The following is a 25,253-nucleotide window of genomic DNA, read 5'->3' as shown; positions in this document are numbered from 1 at the left end:
GTGGAACTCTTGCAGGTAACGCCGACGTAAACGCCATGGACCTGGAGTCTCGCACGCCTCTGCACTCCTGTGCCTGGCAGGGCAACCACGAAGTAATGCAGCTGCTGCTATACTACGGAGCGATTCCGGATCACGCGTGCAAACAGGGAGCGACCGCGCTGGGCATTTCCGCCCAGGAAGGTCATGAAAAGTGCGTCACGTATCTGCTCAAGTACGGTGCCAATCCGTACAAGTCGGATCACTGCGGCCGCACCCCGATCAAGCTGGCCGCCAAATCGAACCGTAACAACGTGCTCCGGATACTGGAGAACTATACCAAAAGTGAGTTGGCAACGGCTGTGGGCGTTCTTCATCCCAGCTAACAAATATCTCCTTCTTTCAGACGATCTCGACGGTGGCAAGATGCTGCACCAGGGGTTGAACCTCAAGTCGCCGGACGAGCTGCCGCCGTCGTCCTCGATCCACAACCCGTCCCCGTCCGGACCCTTCCCCAACCCGAGCCTTCTGATGCCGAGCAGCTCGCTGAACGTTTCGTCGGCGTCCACGGCGGCCATCGGCGGCACCCAGAACAGCAACTTTTACGAAAACACGATGCAGTCCGACAACAGCAGCTTGCAGAAGCGAAAAAGTGTCATCTCTAGTCAGTCCACCGGTAGCAGTAATGAGGTGGGTTCTGCTCTTAGCTTACTGAAGGCGTAGTCACTCATTATTACCGTCTTGTTTCCAGCAAGCGCCAATGTCTTTTACGCAGCAGCTGCAGAAGCACTCCCGGCATCACAACTCCAAGTCGCATCACATCGTACAGCAGCACCACCACCAGCAGCAGCAGCAGCTGCAGCACCAGCAGCACCAGCAGATGGGAAGCAGCACCGGTGGCAGTACCGGCGGTAGCAAGTACGGCGGCACCAAAAAGCACTCCCAAATGCTGCCCAACGTTGAAGAAATTCACTCGTCGAATGGTGGCAAGTTGTCTTCAATCTCTTCAATTGACAACACTAAACTTCGATTATTTTGCAGCGTCCAGCATGCGGATGAACCCCAACGACGCGGACCTGTTCGACCTGGGGTGTATGTCACCACTGTACGCGACCCCGCCCCACTCGCCCAGCAGTGACATTAGCTCGCCGGGCCAGAACCAGCCGCCGTCGTCGCTGGCGCTGCTCGGCAAGCAGTTTGAGGAGATGAACATTAGCCTGTCGAACAACAGTACGATTATGCACCCGCCGGATAATCACTTTGCGCGGGACACGCACATGCGGATCATCCTGGGGAATAACCAGAAGGAGCCGCAGCAGAGCGGGTGAGTTGACTGGGTTGTTTGCGTAGTTTTCTATGGAAAAGCGCTTTAAATTTTAAATTGTATTGGAAAAGTTAGACCCTCTGGGATTCTTTAATTCTTAAAATTTAAATTTCGTGTTATTTTCTGAAGTGAATCTATGGCAAGGATTTGTGATAATCGAGTACGAAATGTATTTAATCTAAAGGGCCAGGGTTTCCAGGTCAAAATTTGAAAAATCTGGTAAAATCTGGCAGCCGAAAATATAACAATTCTGAATGGTGAAGAGAAGGGAGGATATAAATTAATTCAAACGTTTGTAGAATTCAGATGGTTTAACTGATTTTATGGCCTCAAAAATGGTGAATTTGCATTTTCTTCAATAAATACACATTCATTTTTTTATTTTCAATTAAATTCGTTCATTCTAATAAAAAAAAAATCTAAATGGGCAAGAGTAAAAAATCTGGCAAAATCTGTCAATATCTGGCACAGGGAAGGGTGAATCTTTATTCTGGCAGACACTTGAATAATCTGGCTTATTCAGATTTATCTGACAATCCTGCTCAAGGGTCTTGATTGCTCAAAACAGACCCTTTCACTCGCGAGCACAAATCAAACGCGATGTCTAACTGCCCTGATCCATTCCTACCGTTTTTTCGCTTCCACAATCGCTACCGAATACTCTCTGTTTCGCTCTCCCTCTCACTACAATAGGATGGTACAGCGAATGGCTCAGAGAGACCGATTGCGCTATGTCGCTCAAAGTTGACTCAAAATAGTCTGCGATCGGTTTTGTTTTGATCATTTATTAACTCGCTGTAAATAATAATTATTATAAATACTTCGCAGCTTTGTTGTAAACAAAACTTTTAAGACACATTTGACAGTAATTTTCTCCATGCCAAATACAAATGATACAAATTTACGGCAAACTCTGGTAGTGCAGACCAAAAGAGCGCCCGTGCCCGAAAAATTGCAGAATCTCTGCAGCCAGCAAAAGTAACTTTTTTGAAACGCGTTTCCGTATTGTTCTGCAACTCTCTATTTTGCAGAACTTCTGCAAGAGGACAAAAAAAGGAGGGGGATATTTAAGAAGGTTACCTTTAGTGGTTTCAGGTTTCTCAGTGGGTAATTTTACGCCCCGATAGGCCTTTTTCAGCTTGATTTTATTCAACCGTCAGACTGATCAGAGCGTTACACTCAGGGGTGCCAGGTTGCCAGATAAATCTGGCATTGCCAGATTTTTTTGAGGGCCAATTAGAAAAAAATATTTTTTTATTTCTTCCACACATTGTTTTATTGACCTATTTTGTTTATTTTGTGAAGCTATTATGTATAAAAAGTGAAAATACACTGTTTTTGAACAAAAAATTGCTTATTACTTTGAGAAAAGTGGCTTGCCAGATTTTTCCCAGATTTTTTGCCAGATTTTTTTCTCTTCAGACCTGGTAACCTTGGTTACACTTCTCAGAGGGCAGCAGAAGAGAGAAAAGGCTACCTTTGCTGCTACTTCTGTTTTTCCCGAGAGCAAAGTTACTTTTGGTGCAGAAAAGTACAGGAACGCTCTGCTGCAGCATTGCAGAATTCTGCGGTACTGGAAAGGACCTACTATCTCATGGCTTTCTACCTAAGGTACTCGCGATTGAGTGTGTAGTAGTGCGGTTGTCAAAATCGTTACCTCTGACTCTCTCACTCCACTGACACTCATGGCTTTCTACCACGGGGATGCTTCGGCTGTCATCTGCATACAATGTCACTGAAGCCTAAAAAGTACCAAAGTTTTGGTGTCTAGTGTCAAAATTATGGGGAGTAACATGACGAAAAGGGCGCGAAATCGAAAGGAATTTTTTTTTTCTTTATTTTTGTTTCGTTAGTTAAAATGAAATTAAATGTGTACCATTATCCGGGGCAAATCGAGACACATGGGGTGAATTGAGAAGTGATTTTAGCAATGTTTTTGCACAATATTTGAATATTTTTTATTTGTTTCAGTAGGAATAGACACAAAACAACAAAATTAGTTTCTAAATTTGAACTTTTATGTCTAAAAACAGCTATTCTGGCTTTCTTGTCGAAAATTTTCCAACACATTCAAACCACGGGGTACCATAGAAGTTGGTTTGTTTGACTCAAAAACATGCTTGATTGTAAAGCCCCACAACGTGAGCCCCACAACGTCCTTAACAATGGGCTATGCCCTGTTCGTGGACTCGCTCTTAAGGTTTCCCAACAACATGGGTGAGCTTACATATTGGTTTAACCGCCTCAAATTGTAGATTTAAATTAACATTATGATGATCTGTAAGTTTATTGGCCAAATAAGAATTTGCGGAAGACATTTCAGAGGATTTGAAAAAGACACCTGCTGGGAAGCTTTTCCTGAGACCTGATGCTAAACATATATTGTTGTTGGCGGCATTTATGGTTTATTTTAATGAAAAGAATCATTCTGAGCAGCTACAGGATTATTTTCCAAAAAATAAATAAGACTTATTATATTTTGATTTGTGACCCTCTGAAATGTTATTCCCGAAACAGCGCCACCAAACATTTGGTGGCGGCTTCAGCAAGCTACGTTAGTATCACGGGCCTGCTTTCTACCTAAGGTACTCGCGATTGAGTGTGTAGTAGTGCGGTTGTCAAAATCGTTACCTCTGACTCTCTCACTCCACTGACACTGACATTGTTTATGTTTTGGTTTTCCTGGCACGGTCCATTGTTCGTTTGTTATTGTTTTGGTTTTAGTGGCACGGAGCCATGCACTCACACTAATGCAAAGCAAGATCGCGAGTACCTATGATATACAGCCTTGCTACTATCTCCTCTCTGACTCAGGTCGACAGACGGAGCAGGCAAAGAGGTACAAATTTTGTATTGCTGGAAGCTAGCGAAGCGAGTCGTGTGCGCTCGCGAATGGTTCCGCGCTCCAGTCGGCAAAAATTCGTTCGGCGATGAGTGAGTGATTTCTGATTTCTGAACCGCAAATCTTGACCCTTTTTAATTTTGACGATTGCGGTTGAAATTTTCAAAAAAGTGTCCTCGTGGTTTATGATGTAATCTAATATTCTAACAATGGAAAATCTCTCTAGCACGAGCGCAAAACTCGGGAAGCGTGAAGAGATCATCACCGGAAGCATCAGCTTGTCCCGGGGGGAGAACCGCCTACGGCTACTCTAGCGTACGAACCTTCCCAACCGGGAGGAAACGCTGGGTTGGTCGATGGAACCGCTCCGCCGCTTCTTCTTCTTGTCCTGCTCCTCGAGGTACTTTTTCCGGGTGGCACAGCCACAGAAATTCATCGTGTGGTTTCCACCACAGTTCTCGCCACTTGACGCGCGCTTTGTACCGCTGGGCGTTTTTTCCGCGGAAGACTGCACCTTTTGGTGAAGTGGGTTTCACCGCACTTTAAGCACCGGGGAGGGAGTTTCTTGATCCGTGTCCGAATTTACAGTCAATTTTAAGAGAATGATGCAAAATATGCATTTTCTAACAATTTTTCAGCAGAATTTTTAAATTAAAATGACTAAAATGACACTGATAAAAGCTGATTTGAATTTCGGACACTCGATTTTGCTCATGAATTGCATAAATTTGGAATTAAATGAGATTCCCAAAAAAGCGTCCACGTGGTTTATGAATGGTACCAATTTTTTCAACATCAATATAATCATGGATATAATTGAAATGGCGTGAAACTTTAAAGAAATCTACAAAAAAAGGTTTTGGTGGTTATGTTGCAGACATGACCAGTACGACAAAGAACAATATTTAAAAAAAAAAACGTTGAAAAAAATCTTAAACAAAAGCGATTTCAACTCTGCCTCTGTCATTTGTTTATCTTTACGTCACACTAACAAATCTGGAGCACCACGAGAAAAGGGCGGATAAGCATTTTGACAGTTTGAATTATTTAGCTTTTTCTCAAGCTTCAGGTAACTTTTTTCAAAATGGGAAGCAATAGCTGACCTCCCCAGCTACCATTTACCACCATGGGTTTTGTAAAATAGTTGCCCATTGCCTGTGAAATTGCAAAATAGTTGCAGCTGTCAAAATGCTTATGCGCCCTTTTCAAATGTTGCCCCAGAAATATTCTAATCCGCATCGCCCTGCTCCTTCTTTTTCGCAGCAAATCCTCCAAGCGCAGTGGCATCGCCACCAACCCGGCCATGCGGTTGATCCGCAACCGGATCGACTCCGCGGCGCAGCTGATTCGGCGCACCAACAACATGCTGAGCAGCAGCGGTGGCAGCTCTGGCCAGGGCTCGTCCAGCATCGGCGTCAAATCCGGCACGTTCCAGTGGCGGAAGGAGAGCCAGATGTAAGGAGGAGCGAGAGAAAGAGAGATCAGAACAGGGACTTACGCGCTAATATTTTCCACTCATATTCCATTCGTTTATTTTTTTCGATGAGAATGCCATGTTGCAAAAGTGTGATTTTAAATTTTTTTTCGGCAACACTTTACTGAGTTTTTTTTTTCTTTTGGAAAAGTATTATTTTATCGTGGCCAGAAAGTGAACAACAAAAAAAAAACGTGCCGTAATTGAAAATCGAACAACAAAGAGCGAGCATTTAAAATCTCTTATATATATTTCTAACCATAACCGGGAAAGCAGCAGAGTTTAATCAGCGATAGTGTGTAGTAATTCTCACTAGAAAGTTGAGCAATATTAGAACGGGATAAACAAAACAACATGCACCAAAATTATTACTACACGCACACACCCATAAAGCTCTGTAGAATAGCGTTAAAAATCTACCAAAAATTGTTCTCGGTGAGCGTAGTTCGGTTGAGTTCGTTTGGTTTATTGGTTTCTTTCGTTTTTTTTGTTTGTGTAAAGTTTTTGTTGATGGTGCCATCGTCCAGATTTTTTTTTGTGTTCATTGTTTCTTTAGGTTTAAAAAAACTAAAATTGTGATTAAAATTAGGTTTCTAATAAATCCTTTCCAAATTTGATTTGGTTTAGTACGAGTGAAAAGTGTACAACATTGGTCAACTTTTGAAGGTTAACAAAATTAAGTTGTGTAAACATTCCTTTCATATTTACTTTCTAAAAAGAAAAAAAGTTTAAGTCACTAAAATACAAACTAACAAGCAAGTTAAAAAAAATCAAATGACAGTTGTCATAAATTGTTCTCTGTTGCACGCTTTTCACTCTTACAATATGTAATTTTCAACTTTATTATCTTTCTCACGCTACCACGAGATCTACACAAGAATCAACAGCAGCCAAATTGGAAAAGATAAAAAATCGGTATCAATTGTTTTCCCAAACTATGAAACTCACCTTCAGCGCGTTGTTGTGCACGCGGCTTAAAATAACAAATACTTCTCACACAGGTAGAGCCGTGTAGCTGCAACACTAGTACTCATACATAAAGAGAATATTACACTCAGCAAACTGATTAAAACAGACAAAAAATCGCAGTATCTGCAAACAAAAATGTATCAAAACAAGGTATCTCGTTGTGTGCTGTAAAGCAATCGAAGCAGAAGCAAACAAAAACTTACGCAAAGTGTAAATGAATGGTAAACACAGCAAAAGCAAAAAAGGGAAAGCATTTAATTTTAAAAAAGGTTAGAATCCGCTAAAGGAAACAATCTATATTAGTTACACATATATACTATACAACATATATAAAACTATAAACAAGCAAACAAAAGCAAAACAACAAAATATGATGAAAAAAAAAAAACACTTGACGCGAACAAAACAGGAAATTTTATGAACAAACAAATGACATTCACACTTGCAAAAACCTTTTGAAAACTCTGTGTATAATCTTTATAATATTAAAAAAAAAACCAATCGGTTCAACAATTCTCTAGTCTTCATCGTTTTAGGTTTAAAAGAGAAGATCAAAGCTAGTTTAACGGTGTACCTATTTTGTACGCCACCAGGATTATCTTTTTCTCTCACTCAAGCAAGCATCTTTTGGACTGTAGGAAAGCTCCTCCAAACCCCCCTCAACTAACAAAACACTATTTATTGAGCCTAATTACAAAACAATCCTACACAGTAGAAAACAAAAAAAAAAAAACAAACGAGCAACTTAAACTTAATCGAAGAGAGAGAGCCCCCTAAATCGAACTGAGTATGGTGTCAATCAAGAGCAAAAGTGTATATTTATTTTTTATTTTTACTTTTACTAAGTACCCGCGCATGATTTAATTGCCCACCCCCTGCGTTAAGTTCGCCTCCTTCCCCCCACGCTCATGGTTTTATTTGGTGGAGAAACGTACTTTAGAGCGAGAGAGGCGAAGAGAAAAACGTAAAAACAAGAAACAGAAAAAACAGAGAGCAAAGTTGAAGCAGTAGCTATTAGAGAATATAAACTGAAAAAAAAAAACATAAATGGGGTTTGTTGTTGTTCACGCTGAAACAGTATCCGAAATACCACTTACTTTACTTTTACTGCTCAGACAACCCCCGGGTCATGAGCTGTCTCCAGATGCGCTGCCACTGAACTCGGTCTTGGGCTGCTACTCTCCAATTCTGCTGCGGAACTCCCACACTTTCCAGATCTTCCTCCACTTGGTTCAACCACCTTGCACGTTGCGCCCCCCTCCGCCGCGTTCCAACCGGCTCCGAATTGAACACCAACTTCACCGGATTGATAGTCTGGTTCGGTTGGCGCGCATCCAGCGCGTCCGGCATTCTCGCGACGTGTCCGGCCCACCTGATCCGGCCAGCCTTGGCGACTTTCCGAATGTTTGGCTTGTCGTAGAGTTGCGCCAGCTCGTGGTTCATCCTTCTCCTCCATACAGTGTTCTCACGCACGCCGCCAAAGATCGTCCTAAGCACTCGCCGTTCGAAAACTTCAAGCGCATGCAGGTCCTCTTCGAGCATCGTCCACGTCTCGTGCCCGTAGAGAACGACCGGTCTTATCAGCGTTTCGTACATGGTGCACTTTGTACGCCGGGAAAGATGACCAGACCGTAGGGTCTTGTGGAGTCCATAGTAGGCACGACTACCCGTGATGATGCGCCTCCGAATTTCTCTGCTGCAGTTGTTGTCCGACGTAACCAACGATCCGAGGTACACAAACTCCTCCACGACCTCGAACTCGTCGCCGTCGATCGTCACGCTCGGTCCTATGCGAGCCCTAAGGGACTCGGTTCCTCCTGCCAGCAGATATTTCGTCTTCGCCACATTCACCTTCAATCCAACCTTCTCTGCTTCCCGCTTCAATTCGGTGTACCTCCTGGCCACCTCCTCGAACGTCCTGCCGACAATGTCCATGTCGTCGGCATAGCAGATGAATTGGCTGGATCGGTTGATAATCGTGCCCCGCATGTTGAAGCCCGCCCGCCTCATTACACCTTCAAGCCCAATGTTGAAACAGAGGCCGGAGATACCGTCGCCTTGTCGCAGTCCCTTGCGCGATTCGATCGGGTCGGACATCGCCCCCGAAATCTTCACGCTGCACCGTGCCCCGTCCATCGTTGATTTCACCAGTCTGATCAGCTTCCCGGGAAAGCCGTTCTCGTACATGATCTTCCATAGCTCTTCGCGATCGACCGAGTCGTACGCGGCTTTGAAATCGATGAACAGGTGGTGCGTCGGGATCTGGTACTCGCGACATTTTTGGAGGATTTGGCGTAGCAAAAAGATTTGGTCCGTCGTCGATTTCCCCTCCACAAAACCGGCTTGGTACGGCCCAACGAAATCCTTTGCTCGCTCCGACAGACGACAGAAGATGATCTGAGACAGCACTTTGTAGGCCGCGTTGAGAATAGTGATGGCTCGATAGTTCTCACATTCCAACTTGTCCCCCTTCTTGTAGATCGGGCATATTACTCCCTCTTTCCACTCCTCCGGTAGCTGTTCTGTGTCCCAGACCTTGACTATCAGCCGGTGTAGACAGGCCGCCAGCTTGTCCGGGCCCATCTTGATGAGTTCAGCACCGATACCATCCTTACCCGCTGCTTTGTTGTTCTTCAGCTTCTTGATGGCATCCTTAACTTCCCTCATCGTGGGTGCTGGCTCGTCCTCGCCGTCCACCATACCGCTGACGTCGTTTCTCCCGTCGCCCTGGTACTCCGCCTCTGGGCCGTTCAGGTGCTCGTCGAAGTGCTGCTTCCACCTTTCGATCACCTCACGCTCGTCCGTCAAGATTCCTCCGTCCTTATCCCGGCACATTTCGGCTCGCGGCATGAAGCCAGTCCGGGATTGACTGAGTTTCTTGTAGAACTTACGCGTTTCGTTGGAGCGATACAGCTGTTCCATGTCCTGGCACTCCAACTCTTCCAGGCGGCGCTTCTTATCCCGGAAGAGATGGGTTTGCTGTCTTCGCAACTGTTTGTACGACTCCTTGTTCCCGCGGGTGTTGCGCAGCAGCCACTTGTCCCGCGCTGCTTTCTTCTCGTCCCAAATCGCCTGACATTCCTCGTCGAACCAGCCGTTCCGTCGAACTCGGTCCACGTACCCGATGGCGCTCGATGCCGCTGCGTTGATGGCTGCTTCCATATGGCTCCAGCAGGCCTCCAGAGGGGCTTCGGCAAGCTCACCCTCGTCAGGCAACGCAGCTTCGAGTTCCCGCGCGTACTGGGTAGCGACCTCAGGATCCTTGAGCCGCTCCAGATTATACCGCTGTGGGCGACGGTACCGGATCTTGTTGACCTCAGACAGGCGTTGGCGCAGCTTAGCCACCACCAGGTAGTGGTCCGAGTCGATGTCCGCGCCACGGTAGGTTCTGACGTCGATTATGTCCGAGAAGTGCCGACCATCGATGAGAACATGGTCGATTTGCGTCTCCGTGTCGTTTGGTGATCTCCAGGTGTACTTGTATAGGGAGGTGTGCTGGAAGAAGGTACTACGTATGGCCATGTTTCGGGAGGTAGCGAAATCGATGAGTCGTAGGCCGTTCTCGTTCGTCTGCTGGTGAGCGGTGAACCTCCCAATAACCGGGCTAAACTCCTCCTCCTGGCCAACTTGAGCGTTCAAGTCGCCGATGACAATCTTGACGTCGTGTTTCGGACACTTCCTGTACTCGCGGTCAAGAAGCTCGTAGAAAGCGTCCTTGTCATCGGCGTCGCTTCCCATGTGCGGGCTGTGCACGTTGATGATGCTCAGGTTGAAGAATCGGCCCTTGATTCTCAACCGGCACATTCTGTCGTTGACTGGCCACCACCCAATCACGCGCTTCGCCATTTCACCCAGCACGATAAAAGCTGTCCCCAGCTCGTGTGTATCGCCGCCGCTCCAATACATAGTATACCCACCGAATTCTCGGTGGTCCTTCCCCGTCCAGCACACCTCCTGCAGCGCCACGACTTCGAGACCGCGGACCGGCAATTCGTTATGAAGAATGCGGTCGCTCCCATCGAAGTTGAGAGACCTGCAGTTCCACGTCCCGAGTTTCCAATCCCTGGATCCCCGAAAATCGGGTCGGCGATTGGATCGGCTCGCATCTGGAGCTCTCTGCACTTGAGTTTTACGGCGGGTGCGTGTAGCCATCACCAACCCCCTGTCTCGCCGGAGGACCGTCGTACCAGGACTGTTTAGAGTCCCACCCTGGCACTGGGACTGTTAGTCAGCCGCCCCTAACCTGGGGTACAGACGCTGATTCGAGCCGCCCCTAACCTGGGGAACAGACGCTCGGGGGGGGGGGGGGGGGGGAGGGGGGGGGCTACCTCTACCTGCAGTAAGCCGCCCCTAACATGGAGAACAGACGCTTACCTCGACGATGGAGCAGGACACCGGTTTCTTCCGAAATACCAGCGGCATCGAAATTGAAATACTCCAATATGGAAAGGAGGGGCACTTAAATCCCATTCTCGAATTCTCGACGTTTTTTTTCCAAAAGGTCGAATAAATTATCTTATGTTTGACAGGTTAGTTACCCGATCCTAACTCCATCCAAATTGCTGATTATCACTATTTAACATTCCAACTCCCAAGGCTCCAAACAAGTTGGAACGGTAACTTCAACTCGCTGGTTCTCGGGCATAACTCAACTAATCAAGACTTCTTTTTTCCAGTGGTTTGTTAGGATGTCTAGATGATCCTAGAACTTTGCAGAACTCATGTATACGAGCAAATGTCGAAATGTAAACTAAGAGTCTCTCCTGCTCACGTCAGTTGATGTTTACATTAGGAACGAGCAGGATCTTTGTTTACACTTCGACATTTGCCCAATTGTTTTGCTAGAAATAGTTTTATTATCGATAAAATTTAATGATTTAAAAATTATAAAGGTCAAGTACCTAAAACGCATAAAATTGGCCACCGAAAAGGCGCTTCCCTAACACGGATGTGAACTTCAAGTACCTAGAATGCATACAAATTTGAAGGATATCCTGCGTTTACCAAACTCATCGCCCTAGTCGGTGAGTGCGCTCCGCAGCAGTTTTTGCTACTGCTCTTGGGCTTTGGTAATCATCTCCCTTTAGGTGTGTTCGATGCCGAAGAAACCGGAAGCATTGCACTGATGCGAGTGGCATCAGTGAGATATTCTTTGAAAGTGTTGCCTTTCCAAACTGGATTTGGCTTGACAAAGTAGTCAAACATGGTGGCATCATGTGGCGGAGAAATTTAATACCGTGCACAGATCTTTTACGAAGGACGCACTGGCTTTCCAAAATGCCTGTGGTACGGCGACGTTGTTAGGACCCTTTACGTCGTAATGGACGAGTTTAGAAGTTCCATCCGGTCCTGTCCTCAAAACATCCATCTTGCTTTTGAAAACAATAGTAAAGTCTGTCGATTTCCCTGATAAACATTCTTTGCTTTTGTTAAACGTTCAGTTCAATTGGGAGTTTTCAATATAGATATTCATTAAGTCGTTTGCCTCAGGGTCAAACCCAAGACATAGATGATCTTGGTAAACCGTAACATTCCCATTGGCGTAAACACATGCCGTGTTGTGATTGGCGTTTTGTCAACATTACTGTAGAGCACGTCGTATACTCCTTTCGTCTCCAACATGTCATGACATGAATTTCTTCTAGGGGCGATGCAAATGATACTTGCATTCGCTACTGCGTTCGTCCCATACACCAAAGGCTTCGACGGAACAGGATCGGAATCACGGATACGTTTCGGAATACTTAGGTTTTGGCGTACCTGATTTATTGGCTGTTGATGTTAAGCTAGTGACGCGCTTCTTCCCTTTTCTCGGTGATCAGGTCCCGCAGCTCGGAGTTTTACGGCCCTGTTCATCCTGCATGTTGTCGACCGTATCGCCGACCAACTCCATTACGGTGCGGAAGCGAGCAACCTTGAAGCATTCGTTGATCATTTTCAGGAACGAAGTGTTGTTCATCTTCATCCGTTTTGACTGACATCAGTTGCAGAATCAAGCAGCGTTCTGCTTTGGACTTTCTTTCACAAAATAAAACCAACACCGTTTCGATTGCAAATAGTACAGATGCTTACACAAATAGTTATTATGGAATAAAAGTTCACTCAAGAGACGTATAATGCAGATTAAAATTAGCATTAAATATAAAACATGTCTAAAAAAAACTCCTTCTAGGATAAAACACTTACAAAATAATCTTCTTCTACTGCATGTCGTGTATAGTTGGGGGTTAGCTCAAAACACTAACTTGACTAAACGTTAAGCTGTAGAAAATATAAATGGATCAAAAACTGCTTGCTTTCTTTCTCTCTGTCTTTACACTCGCTCTTAATGTCTCTTTCTTAGTCGTATAGAAAGGTTTACTAAAAGGCAAAATTCCACTATTACACGCGCTGCCTAACTCCACCGGCGGGCTTCTCAATCACCAGCTTGTACCGATCTACCTCTTCACACATACTGTTGAACTCGTTCACAAACTGCTTGAATTCGTTGGTCTGAAAAGAGAGCACTAATGTTTAAGCAATGTTTCTTTGTAAATGCAAGCTAACTTACCTCTTCAACCCCATTCTTCTTCTTTTTCTTGCTCGCCGCAACGCGTCGCTTCTTTTTCGCCTGCTTGCCTGCTGCCCCGTCGTCCCCTTCCGGTTCCGATTCCTCCACATTGTGGTGCCGCTGTTCCGCCGCACCCTCGTCCTCCTCCTCGTCATCGTCGTCACTGAGTCCCAAATCGGCCAGGTAGACGTTGCGCTTGCGTTTGTGGTTCCGGCGGGGGATGCGACTGTAGGTGCGGTTCTGAAAAAAAAGCAATGTGTCAGAGAGTCGGTTGATGAAGAACGTTGAAGGTCGTAACGTACCACCGCACTGAGCGTAGTGGACGCCACGTCGTCAAACAGTGCTACGGGTGGGCTTGGCGCGACGGGTTGCTGCTCTGCCGGCTGCGCCGGCTCATCGGCAATCGCCGAAAGGTCCGCGTCCTGCTCCGTCAGCTGACCGCGTCGTGTGGTTTGGGGCCGTTTCTGCTTCGCTACCGGTGTGGATGAGGCGAACACGCTCTGAACCGAGCGAGGTTTGCTGCTGGAGGGACCGTCGATGACCTTGGGCATGCGGGGTTCCCGGCGAGTCAGCGACGCAGTCGAAAACGCTCCGCGACTGGGCGGTCTCGGGGGTAGCATTTTGCGGACGCTTTCGAGCCGTTCTTTGAGCGTTTTCTTGGTGATTTTGATGGGGGTGGCCGCTGAGGGGGCCGGGTCACTTGCCTCTTCGGCGTCGTCCGTTTCGAATCCGAACAGGTCCTTCTTGGGGTGTTGCTCTTCAGTGGGAGCGAATGACGGTTCTGCGATGGTGTCGGCGATTTCGATGGCACTTGTTGGTGCTGCGACGGAAGGTTTGTTTAGATTTTTGCTGCTGGCGAACGCCGAGAACGAGCTTCGTACGAGCGGGGACTTGATCGGTGAGAACCTCGCTGGGACGTTAGCGATTTCCAACGTTTTCAGCGGGCTTCGATTGCGGTTGGCCAAGTTTCGTTCCGTCAGGATAACGACGTCTTTGAAGGCAGGTTTGTCGGACGGCGCCACCTTCCTCGGTGACACATTCTCCACGTTGGAGTCGTTCATCGCGGATTCGAGCTCGTTGATCATGGTGAGAAACACTTTCGAGTCGCGTCGGAAGTTGTCCAGAACCTGTCGCTGGGCCAGCGTTTTCGGGACCGCTGAAACCTGCTCGATCGTTCTAATCGAGTGCGTCAGCTGCTTCTGGGACCGCTCGTACCACTGCTTCAGCTTTTGGTAGGTCTTCTTCATGTTCGCTTCGTACTCGTGGAACTTGGCAATGAGTCGCTCGTCTTCCGGCAACTCACCACTCGCCGAAATGGACGCCACCGACTGGTTATGCACCGTCGTCTTGTACTTGCGCATGGCCGTAATCAGCTTGTTGCTCATTTCACTGGTCACTTTGAGCTGCTCGTACGACTGCTGAATCCCGCGGAACATGGCATCGGCCTTGGCTCCGGTTATCGGAGGGACCGCCGCGGGCTTGACCGGCGAAACCTGCGGCTCCGCAACCGGCGTCTTCGAGCGCACATTCTCGTCCCGCACGACGACGTCGCTCTCGTACGACGGCAGCAGGTCCTTCGAGCGGGAAAAGTAGAACGTTCGCGGCAGGACGTTTTCGTTTTGAACTCGCCACGGCGAGGACGCCCCCAGGGGGGAGAATCCGAGCGTCACGTTCGGCGGCTGGGTACGGTCTGGGCTGGCCGCCGGATCGAGCGGGCGCTGCTGTAGGACACGCTCGATGAGGGGATGCACTTTGCTCGGTGGGACTTGCGGACGCGGCGGTGAGGGCGGAATGATGACGGGTTCCTCGATTTGGTCATTGTCGTCGCGGTCGTCGACCGGGTCGTAGTTCGATACTACTGGGGAAGCCGGCCGGGAGTGGGAAACTGGTGGCAGCGGATCGAGATTGACGGTTTGCTGAAATAAGGTAAAAAGATTGATTAGAGGTTTGAACCAGACTCTCAGAATAAGACTACTCACCATGGGCTCCGCCGGCTGCTTCACCGGTCCTCCTCCGATCTTCTGCACTACGCGCCCAATCCGATGCATATCGGTGCCAAAAATGGCCGTCGCCAGCGGCGTCTTTTTCGCCGGCGTAACCCGCTTCCCCCGGGACGAAAGCGAACTCCCCAGTCGTGGCTTCTTCTTAGCCGTGGAATTTCCCGCTCCCTTTCGCTTCCTCTTTCCAGCCTCCGATCCCGAATCTACTCCAAGCAGTCCCGGCGAATCGAACGCGTACACGTCCTGGTCCGCGGATTGCTTCTTTGCGGCGGTAACCGCTGCAGGCTCGATCGGAGCAGCGACTTGTTGCCGATAGACCGGAACGTGGCTCAACGATTCGCGCGAGACCGATTTGCTTCGCGCTGGGGGAGTCTTGGGCGCCGGTTCCCGCATGACGGACTTGCTTCGGCCGGCGCGAATTTTGGGCGCGGGCTTTTCTTGCGCGACGGGGGGCTGCTCGGAACGCGTCCGGGAACGTCCGCGGGCTTTCGTTGTCGGTGACGATTCTTGGTGAGTTTGTCCGTTGACGCAGCACGGACACTTGGAGACCTTTTTGGTGGCTCGTTTGGGTCGACTGGCACTTTCTGGGGCTTGCTGAAGGATTGGTTGGCGTTCTCGGGATGCAGATCTTGTACGGGGACGAAGATTCGGCTCCGGCGCAGGAATTCTCTCAACTGCACGACGTTGACGTCCTCTGGAAGGAACTACTGGAGCAGGCTCTGGTTCTTGTGTAAATACAGGTTCTTCCGAAGGGTACTCCGGCGAAAGAGGTCTTTGAACTGGCTCTGGTTCTTGTGTGAACACAGGTTCTTCCGGAGGATACTCCGGCGATGGGGGACGCTCGATTGCACGACGTCGCCGAACCGAAACCATTGAAACAGTTTCAAGAGATTTGTTGGAGTCCTCCTCGGATGTCGTTTGGGAAACTGATGTGGCTGCGGTTTCCGGCTCCTTCTCGGAATGATTATGGTTTTCATCCGGTTGAACCGGTTTGTTTCGCCTTCTTGTAGACACAGTTGAACTTTGCGCAACCTCCGGCTCGATCGGGACCTCTTCCGCAATCTTGTCCTTTGCAACATTTCTCCTTCTGGTCGTCACCTTTGCCGGAGTGACGATCGGTAGACTCGACTCAACTTCTTGCTCCACAACCGTCTTCTTCCTAGAATTTTTAGCTCTCTTCGTAACGGCATTCTCGTCGATGCTCTCCAGATATCTGGCCGGAGGACGAACACTGCGGGCACGCCTCGTAACCTTCGAAAACTCCCCAGATTGAGTGGCACGATTCCGACTCAACCTTTCCCCAACCTCCTCGGGTACGTCCTCCAGCACCGTTGGCGCCGGTACCATGGATTTGCTCCGTGTTCTGCGCATCGCCCACGACGACTTGGGCCGCTCCCGGTAAACTCCCGGCGTTTGAACAATATTCGTCAAGCTCAAATCGGTGTCGTCTCCGGCCGGGGAACGCGTGCTGAACCGGGGATCGGAAAGATCTAAAACAAAATTACGAGACATCAGAGAGATTGCACAACACAAAAATAACTCAAACCGCACTAACCGGTCATGTCCATCTCCATGCTCATCCGAGTTGAGGGCCGGGCCAGGTCGATGATGCTGATCGAGGGTTCGTTCAAAATTAGCGACGGTTCGCTGCACAAACTGTTTTCCGCGCTGGACAGCATAATCACGGAACTTTTCCGGGTCGTCGGTTTAGCTGGCCGGAAGCTGACTCGCGGTGGCGGCACCTCCACTGGAACCGGCTTCGCCGGTGCCTTCACCGGTTTCGCCTTGGCAGGCGCTTTTTTCTTGGACTTTTTAGCCATTTTAAATCTGCGAAATCAAAAAATTGTTCAAGTGATGAGCAAAAGTAAACACTCCGCCGCGCAACGACGTCATCACAGTCAACTTTCAAAAAAGGGGCGCCATTTTTTATTCCTCCAGCAGCAAACATAACCTCACATTTTAAATGTCAAACAGAAAAAAAAATATTACCTCCCCGTAAAATCGCAAATTCAAGCAAAAATACCCGCTTCACGCACTAAACTATGGTAATTTTAGCAAAATACATCGTTGCCGTCAACGGGAAGACACTTTTTATTTCACTTTAATCAGTTTTTCCACGCAAAATTCGAGGAATTTTCGAGAGCAAACGGGAGAGGCTTCTTCACAGCATAAAAATCGTTGGTTGCTTTGTTGTGGTTGCTTGATTCGTTTTTTGTTCGTGTGCTCCTTGTGGTGGGATGAAAAAACACGCGTTGCAATGTTTCCGAAGCTCAGGCCAGAAATATTTCAACTTGTTGCGTCATCCCACCGCTGGGGTGCGCTGCGGTGGGATGACAAAAAAAATAAAGTTTGCAAACAACAAAAAAGCTCAAATTAAAAGCATTGAAAGCTCTCATCTTTACGCCTGAATTCAAGCACCCGATTTATTAATAAAAAAAAGTTAATAAATTCCAAGGCGCATAGCATGCTTTCTATATGCATTTTTTAAGCTGGTGTTTTTTCATGATTTCGCCTAATCCGTGAAACGCCATGATATCTATTTTCAAATTGCTCCTTAGGAGGTATTAAACTATGACAAACAATCTCGCACTTTTTGACAGTTTGTCAGTTTGCCTGCTTTTGTATGGAATGAGCAGTGCTAATGTAAAATAAAATAAACCGAAAATAATAAGGAAAAGGGCAAATGCTAAATAATTAAAAAAAATCGACTTTTTGTTTGTTCAAACCTTCTTTATTCAAATTGGGCAGAAGAATTAGTTGCGTTTCATAAGAATCTCATAAAACTTGTGAATGAGTTGTCGCGTTTCAGCGTGCATGGTTTAATTTTGACAGCTGCTTGCTCGAGAATGACAGTCAATTGACGAACGCGAAAACCCACTGAGAATTTTGGCTCGAGCCTCGAGTAGATCTGGCTTGAGATCGAGCCTGAATCGAGTCGAGGCTCGAGCTAAAATTCTTATTGGGAAGAGTGAGATGTGCGAGAGAACTCGAGAGGTGGCTTTATGGAAAAAATAAATTGTTTTGTTTTGTTCCGTCACCACACCCCTTATATCTAGAGTTTTTTTTAAATGGACCTATAAACATATAAAACACAATAGCTTAGATAGGACCTTTAAAAAAAAAAAAAAAAAAAAACTAGATATGTGTGCAGAAACGTCAGCCTGCATACATTTTGCTTTGTTAAGCTTTTAATATAGTTGATTTTATGAGCTAATAATATATTTTATAGTTTTAAAACTATTTTGTAATCGAAATTTTTTACAAATGTTTCGATTTTTACCATTGAAACTCCAACGAATCGTTGTCATCTTTTAGAAAAAGGTCTCTGAATGGACATTTCCCGGAAAAAATGCATCAGAAATAAAAAATAAGCTTTAGTATCAATATGTAAATAAAATTAAACAATCCAATATACGAATATATCGGTTGAGATTTCCAAAACAGTGTCCACGTGGTTTATGGATGGTCCACCCCTACAATCTAACGTTTTAGAATTAATAATGCTTTTAATACATATATTTAAGGTAGCCACATTCTGACGAGTATTTGAATCTAAGGTCTACTGAAATTTAGAATTTCAAAAACTCCATTTAATCACTTGAGGGCTTTTGTTAATTTGATTTGGTTAACCGCGGTGGATTTTCTTGAAATAATTCGAACTGTCAAAAATCCACCAAAGCATCTACCGGTGGATACTTTTCTACCACAGATTTTTGTGCGATCAATGTGGTAGATGCTTTGGTGGATTTTTGACAGTTCGAATTATTTCAAGAAAATCCACCGCGGTTAACCAAATCAAATTAACAAAAGCCCTTTGATAAGGATTTCGGTAGTTTCTGGTGCCCACGTGGTTTATGGATGGTCCCTAACATCATTCGATCTCTCTGTATTGTTTTCTTTGAACAAGATTCTGCTAAGGTAGCGAAACAACGTGAAACAATAAGATTGTTATAAATTTTTGTTCTCGGAGAACTATTCCAGTAAACTCTGATGCACAATAGATGCTAATGCTATTGTTTGATTTGAATACAAAGGCGTAAGATTTAGACTCGCAGTCGTTAAAATGCTGTCCGTTGAGAAAGGCGACGAGATCTGCGAGGCTGAGTATCTGGACGAATTTGACGATCAAGGCGGCCGTTTTGAAGGAGATTCCGAACTCCCGTATTACTCTGACCATCGAGGCGCTGATCAACTCCGAAAACGCCAGAAATGTGACCATGTGTACGAGGTGTCCGAAAATGCCAGTTGCGTAAACTTCGATTACAAAGATGGCAACTTTAGCGAAGAGGGTGACTTTCACTACGATGGCGGCTTAAGTGAAGATGACGGCTTCGATATGCAGGATCAAGAAAGTATGTATGTGCAAGGTGGCACGGATTACGACATTACACAACATAACGATCTTCTCGAAGGCGAGCCCACCGATGGAAACTCCAGCACTTTCCACTGCCATTGATGGTCATCCTACAACGCTTCCTTTGAACACGGAATAATACAAAATCAACGAGGCAAGCAGCAACTTCTTTCGGAGGTATTTATTTATAATTTGGATAAGAAGGTTAAAATAGAAACTTGTAGTTAAAAGGTAGATATTTTAAAGAAAATATAATTACCCATCATTTACCGAAGTCCTAGAGAATTGCTCTGAAAAGCGGCTGATAAGTGGCGAAGATGATCAAAGAGAAATCAACACATCAACATAATTAAATTTATTTTGTTAAAATATCACTTTGGTACAGCTTTGCATCCGACTGTTGCGTTTTCTAAATCATATTGATTTTCTCGTACACGTGTGAACCCTCGTAGCTAAGGTTCCGGGCGTGCCTTCCTTTGGTACTGTTAGAGATGCTTCTCACGGGTGTCCTACGCTCTAGAGCCATGCTCTCGGTAGACCTAGGATCCGCAGGTAAACTCACAACCTCTTTGTCACGAGCATTACATCGTCTCGTCACCAGAAAGCAAACCCATACGGCCAGCGGGATTAGGGCAAGCCCTAGGGGAATCAAAAACAGCACCAGCAGATCTACCACGCTGGTCGTTCCGGTGCTCACCGGCGTTCCGTTGGCGTGGACCACGCTAACGTACGCATCCGCTGTATTGACCCCGCCGTAGTTGATGCCGACGCACACGTAGATGCCGACGTCCCGGCCGGACACGTTGTACAGGATCAGCTTGCTGAGGTAGATGTCGGCGGAGAGGAGTCGCTCGCCGGACGATGGGACCAGCTCGTACGAGTTCTCCAGGTACCGGATCGACTTGTTCTGGTTGAAGTTGTGATCTTCGAGGAGGTTGTCCACGTTTAGCCGGCGGAACCACTTGATCGTGGGATGAACCTTGCTGTGAACGCGGCACTGCAGCACCACGTGCGAGTCCAGCAGGGCGGTCGTGTTGGCAGGAAGGTTGTCCAGTAACTCTGGGGCGGCAACGGATTCGTCCAGGATGGATTCTGAAGGGGACTGGGTTAGGTATATCTCTAGATGATTACAGATGCATACTCACTGATCACATCAAGCTGAAATATCCGTATCAACTGAATGTCCAGCTGCGTTTGATTGTCCGTCCGGTAGGGATGAATGCTGCACCGGTAAAGCCCCGAATCGGCTTCGGAAGCGTTCCTGATCGACAGGGTGACGCGGCATCGTTTGCCCTCGCAGTCCACCGGATGCCACGTGATATGATCAAGTTGGTCACGGTTGTGGCACGAGGTGCGGTTGATTCCTTCGCCACAGGGCTGCGAAAATTGCAAAGAAAAAACATTTTTGCAACAGATGGCGTTGTTTGGGGATTGCGCCTAACGGTATACCTTGAAGAACCACTGCACATCGGAGGCGTTCATGTGATCGGTGTGGTAGTCTTTGATCCCACATCGCAGACGAGCCTCGGAGCCTGCTGGACATTGTGTCAGCTTGAGAACTGGGTAGAAAGGAACGTTGATGAATTAAGAATTTTGTTTAATAGAGTTACACTTACTTTCGTTGTTACTGTGAGGTGTGGAGGTCCGTGAACTATTAACCACGGTTAAGAGGAAGCAATGAAGAACTGCAATGGTGGTGAGAACAACGAACCAGTTGCACGATGTGATCATCTTCGGTGTATTAAATCATCTACTCTAAACATCTGCAACAAAACAGAAAGCAAACTCTCTTAAATCGTATAACTACAGGCGCAACAGTCATTAATAATCAAAGAAAAAGTCGCAAATTGCGTTATGCTGCCTGTTGCTCACATTTAGGCGATAATTATTTCCCCGTATTACAAACCATAATTTCAGATCGCCGCTTCCGGTCTGCTGTTGCGCGTAATAGAACCGTCGTTGGGGGAGAAAAACAAACCCAAACGGCCATAAAGATTCCCTTCCCTCCGCCCCCCTGCTGTGTTGATTGTGAGGGTGGTTGTAATGAATTTTCCGCTTGGTAGAGCAACCCCCCTCCCAACAGGAGTCAGAAGTTGCGGAGGGTCAAGGAAAAGATGTAGAACATGGTCGGCGAACTGTGTCTGTTTAAATATTTAGGGAAAAATTAGTTGTTGCCACCATTTTGCGCGGGGGCTGGAAAAAAGGGACATCTGAGCTTTCGGAGGCGTTTAGTGGGATAATTTGTGCCGTAAATCGATTTCTGCTAGGCTATGGGACGGCAGAAAAGAAGAGGGAGGGTTGTCACGCTTCAGATTGACCCGTGTTTCGAAGTTGATTTTGAGCTGGTGTTGTATGGAAAAATGCTGGAAGTGATTATTTATTCACGATGGAGTTTGGTTACACTTTTCAAGTTGTTGTAAACTTCGAATGGAAGAATGGCAAAAGTATGAACAGTAGAGGTGAAAAGTTAAAATTTGAAATTGCCAGAGTCCAATTTTATAATTTTGTCTGTTTCAAATGCTTGAAAAGTTTTCTTTACCCACCCCTCTTAAAAAGTTTTAAGTAGAAATGGGAGTATTTGCCTGTTTGTTTTTGCAAATATATATTAGAATCGGTTTATTTATTTAAAACTAAAAACTAAAAACTAAAAACTAAAAACTAAAAACTAAAAACTAAAAACTAAAAACTAAAAACTAAAAACTAAAAACTAAAAACTAAAAACTAAAAACTAAAAACTAAAAACTTAAAACTTAAAACTTAAAACTTAAAACTTAAAACTAAAAACTAAAAACTAGAAACTATTGGATTTCAAAACACTCTACTGTGATCAACTTTTTTAAATTCGTTTAAGATTAATTATAACGGATGATGGTTTATGCACTTTAAATAGAATTTAATACAAAGAAGTACCCCCTCACAGTAAAAAAGGTCGTCAATCTGCCCCAGTGATTCGAGAGCGAGACACTACGACACGTTGTTCAAAATATGTTCCTACTCCCACACCAAATATAATACACGTGATTGATTCCTCCGAGTCTGGAAAACCCAACGTTCCCCCCTTTAAAGGCCGTGCTTTTCTCCTGCATTTCCCAGATAACCTTTAGTCCTTTTCCACCGAAGGGTTTCCCAGAAAGAACCAGCTCGAGCATAAATCATGCGATTAAATTTGACGGTTAAACCGTCGTTTTCATCGCACCTTGCGCCCTTCAGGTCGCGGGATTTTCCCGATGATGCTCGTCTGATCCCTTGGGAGAACCCTTGTCTGGGAGTTGATCCCAGGTGCTGTCAGAAGTACTTTACTGATAGGAACTCGCAACCTACCCTACACGAGTAAATCAAGCGGAAAAAATGCTGTCCGAAGTGAAAATTGTGAGCGCACCAAGCAAAAGTGTTGTAACAGAGCATAATTCAAGGCGCACAATACGCCTACCTTCAGGCGTTAAAAAAAATGCTGAAAAATCACCAGCGAGTTATTTCCAGCTGCTTAACGCAAACAAGTTTAATTTTGAACCCCCGCAAAGGTTACGATCAAGTTGAAAATATGCGCCCACGTGCCATCATTTATCAATCGACAGCAACAACAACAACGAAAAATAAATTGAAAAGGCGTAAATAGAGCGTGCTAAACAGCATTTTCACCAAGTCACTCACACACACGCTCAAACACCTCTCGTGCAAATCGTTGAACCGTGAGTTTTCCGATTTTCCTCGTTTGGATGCGTCTTGACAAAATGCGAATAACGAACAACACACAACACGGCGGTGCTACATCACACCTTCTGCTCACATACAGATGTACAAAAAAACACGCGTGAAGTGGCAATTTTCCGCTTCTGGAGGTGTTCAATGGTGGGATTCAATCGTTTTGATTTATTATTTGAGAGATTAGTGCTCACGTAAGGTGCAGCTTAACCCTAAACCATGAATATAAAAAACAAAAAACAAAAAACAAAAAAACAAAAAACAAAAAACAAAAAACAAAAAACAAAAAACAAAAAACAAAAAACAAAAAACAAAAAACAAAAAACAAAAAACAAAAAACAAAAAACAAAAAACAAAAAACAAAAAACAAAAAACAAAAAACAAAACAAAAAACAAAAAACAAAAAAACAAAAAACAAAAAACAAAAAACAAAAAACAAAAAACAAAAAACAAAAAACAAAAAACAAAAAACAAAAAACAAAAAACAAAAAACAAAAAACAAAAAACAAAAAACAAAAAACAAAAAACAAAAAACAAAAAACAAAAAACAAAAAACAAAAAACAAAAAACAAAAAACAAAAAACAAAAAACAAAAAACAAAAAACAAAAAAAAAACAAAAAAACAAAAAAAAAAAAACAAAAAACAAAAAATAAAAAACATAAAACAAAAAACAAAAAACAAAAAACAAAAAACAAAAAACAAAAAACAAAAAAACAAAAAACAAAAAACAAAAAACAAAAAACAAAAAACAAAAAACAAAAAACAAAAAACAAAAAACAAAAAACAAAAAACAAAAAACAAAAAACAAAAAACAAAAAACAAAAAACAAAAAACAAAAAACAAAAAACAAAAAACAAAAAACAAAAAACAAAAAACAAAAAACAAAAAACAAAAAACAAAAAACAAAAAACAAAAAACAAAAAACAAAAAACAAAAAACAAAAAACAAAAAACAAAAAACAAAAAACAAAATACAAAAAAACAAAAAACAAAAAACAAAATACAAAAAACAAAAAACAAAAAACAAAAAACAAAAAACAAAAAACAAAAAACAAAAAACAAAAAACAAAAAACAAAAAACAAAAAACAAAAAACAAAAAACAAAAAACAAAAAACAAAAAACAAAAAACAAAAAACAAAAAACAAAAAACAAAAAACAAAAAACAAAAAACAAAAAACAAAAAACAAAAAACAAAAAACAAAAAACAAAAAACAAAAAACAAAAAACAAAAAACAAAAAACAAAAAACAAAAAACAAAAAACAAAAAACAAAAAACAAAAAACAAAAAACAAAAAACAAAAAACAAAAAAACAAAAAACAAACATCAAACAAACTGTTCAACAAAATTTTACAAAATTTTACAAAATTTGAGGAAAACATAATTTTAATCCGAACATCAGTTATATATTTTACAGAAATAAGCTTTTCCGAATAAAGCAAACCAATTATGTATTGAATGCTAACAAAAGCCTAAAATCCGTCCATGCTCCAAATTTTCCCATCGCGTTTTATGGTGGGCTCACTTCCCGGAAAAAAATTGCCCACCTTGCAACAGGTGCCCGCAACAGTTGTACATAATTCAATGTCATTATCATTAGGAGATAAGCATCAATCTTTTCAGCTTAGGCACGCGCTGCTGCTACATTTCCCGAAAACTCCCGGACGGCACGAGCGTTGGTGGATCCCCAGAAGAATTGTGATTTTTTTTAGGAGGAAAAACTTTTTTCCGGAAAATTTTAAAATCTGATGAAATTGAGGAATTGCAAATTTTGTAATGATAATTCTAGATATTGTTTCAGCTGACAAGAATTTCTTCAAAACCTGCAAAATTTGGCAAAACTTCTAAGTTTACTAAGATCCTCCCAAACTTGTCACGTCGTAAATCAGTGAGGCGGCAAATTGTGCTCAAGTGGCCAGTCGTTATCCGGCGTTGTCCTCCGACCGCCAAATGTAATGGGAATGAATTGGCATTTTTGTTGTCCCCATTTTTTTGTGGTATTTTCCGAGATGGGACGGAAGTTGAAGTCCCTCGCCCCACCCGGAAAAGCGTATATAAATAAT

At 44.5% G+C, this 25,253-nt stretch overlaps 3 protein-coding genes across 5 annotated transcripts in view; 1 reads left to right on the top strand and 2 right to left on the bottom strand.

Annotated features, from left to right (window-relative positions):
* The window catches only part of LOC120430175 (uncharacterized), a 28,846-nt gene extending 21,923 nt beyond the window's left edge, over nucleotides 1–6,923 (top strand). The window contains exons 3-7 of one of the 2 annotated variants that reach the window (XM_039595257.2): nucleotides 16–321; nucleotides 383–666; nucleotides 728–959; nucleotides 1,018–1,300; nucleotides 5,406–6,923. In XM_039595257.2, the coding sequence (XP_039451191.1) occupies nucleotides 16–321; nucleotides 383–666; nucleotides 728–959; nucleotides 1,018–1,300; nucleotides 5,406–5,601 (1,301 nt within the window). In that variant the 3' untranslated portion in view covers nucleotides 5,602–6,923. Of the gene's footprint in view, nucleotides 1–15; nucleotides 322–382; nucleotides 667–727; nucleotides 963–1,017; nucleotides 1,301–5,405 lie in introns of both variants that reach the window. The other variant, XM_039595256.2, reaches the window with a different exon arrangement.
* A 5,695-nt stretch (nucleotides 6,924–12,618) lies between these two features.
* Nucleotides 12,619–17,329, bottom strand: LOC120430170 (titin). Its single transcript, XM_039595250.2, has 6 exons — nucleotides 17,125–17,329; nucleotides 16,691–16,962; nucleotides 15,115–16,625; nucleotides 13,438–15,051; nucleotides 13,136–13,375; nucleotides 12,619–13,077 (listed from the first exon to the last, which is right to left on the bottom strand). The coding sequence occupies exons 2-6, from the start codon at nucleotides 16,953–16,955 to the stop codon at nucleotides 12,967–12,969; spliced, it is 3,741 nt and encodes a 1,246-aa protein (XP_039451184.1). The 5' UTR covers nucleotides 16,956–16,962; nucleotides 17,125–17,329; the 3' UTR covers nucleotides 12,619–12,966.
* Nucleotides 17,330–19,834: 2,505 nt separating this feature from the next.
* The window catches only part of LOC120430171 (fibroblast growth factor receptor-like 1), a 70,342-nt gene continuing 64,923 nt past the window's right edge, over nucleotides 19,835–25,253 (bottom strand). For both annotated transcript variants that reach the window (XM_052707475.1, XM_039595251.2), the window contains exons 2-5: nucleotides 21,106–21,252; nucleotides 20,939–21,048; nucleotides 20,635–20,866; nucleotides 19,835–20,581 (exon numbers count right to left, since the gene is read on the bottom strand). In XM_052707475.1, coding sequence (XP_052563435.1) covers nucleotides 19,899–20,581; nucleotides 20,635–20,866; nucleotides 20,939–21,048; nucleotides 21,106–21,220 — 1,140 coding nt within the window. In that variant the 5' untranslated portion in view covers nucleotides 21,221–21,252 and the 3' untranslated portion in view covers nucleotides 19,835–19,898. The remainder of the gene's footprint in view (nucleotides 20,582–20,634; nucleotides 20,867–20,938; nucleotides 21,049–21,105; nucleotides 21,253–25,253) is intronic.

This window comes from Culex pipiens, chromosome 1 (assembly GCF_016801865.2).
Source record: "Culex pipiens pallens isolate TS chromosome 1, TS_CPP_V2, whole genome shotgun sequence".
Taxonomy (NCBI): Eukaryota; Metazoa; Arthropoda; class Insecta; order Diptera; family Culicidae; genus Culex; species Culex pipiens.
Note: the sequence above shows the minus strand (reverse complement) of the source record. Positions and strands in the feature narration are given on the sequence as shown.

What these genes read in the sequence shown, in the direction of transcription:
- LOC120430170 (XM_039595250.2), bottom strand. Translation starts at nt 16,955, where the DNA reads ATGGCTAAAAAGTCCAAGAAAAAAGCGCCTGCCAAGGCGAAACCGGTG. An exon ending in CCACTACGCTCAGTGCGGTG is followed by an intron (nt 13,376 to 13,437) that starts GTACGTTACGAC and finishes CTTTTTTTTCAG; the next exon opens with AACCGCACCTACAGTCGCAT. An exon ending in AGAAGAATGGGGTTGAAGAG is followed by an intron (nt 13,078 to 13,135) that starts GTAAGTTAGCTT and finishes CTCTCTTTTCAG; the next exon opens with ACCAACGAATTCAAGCAGTT.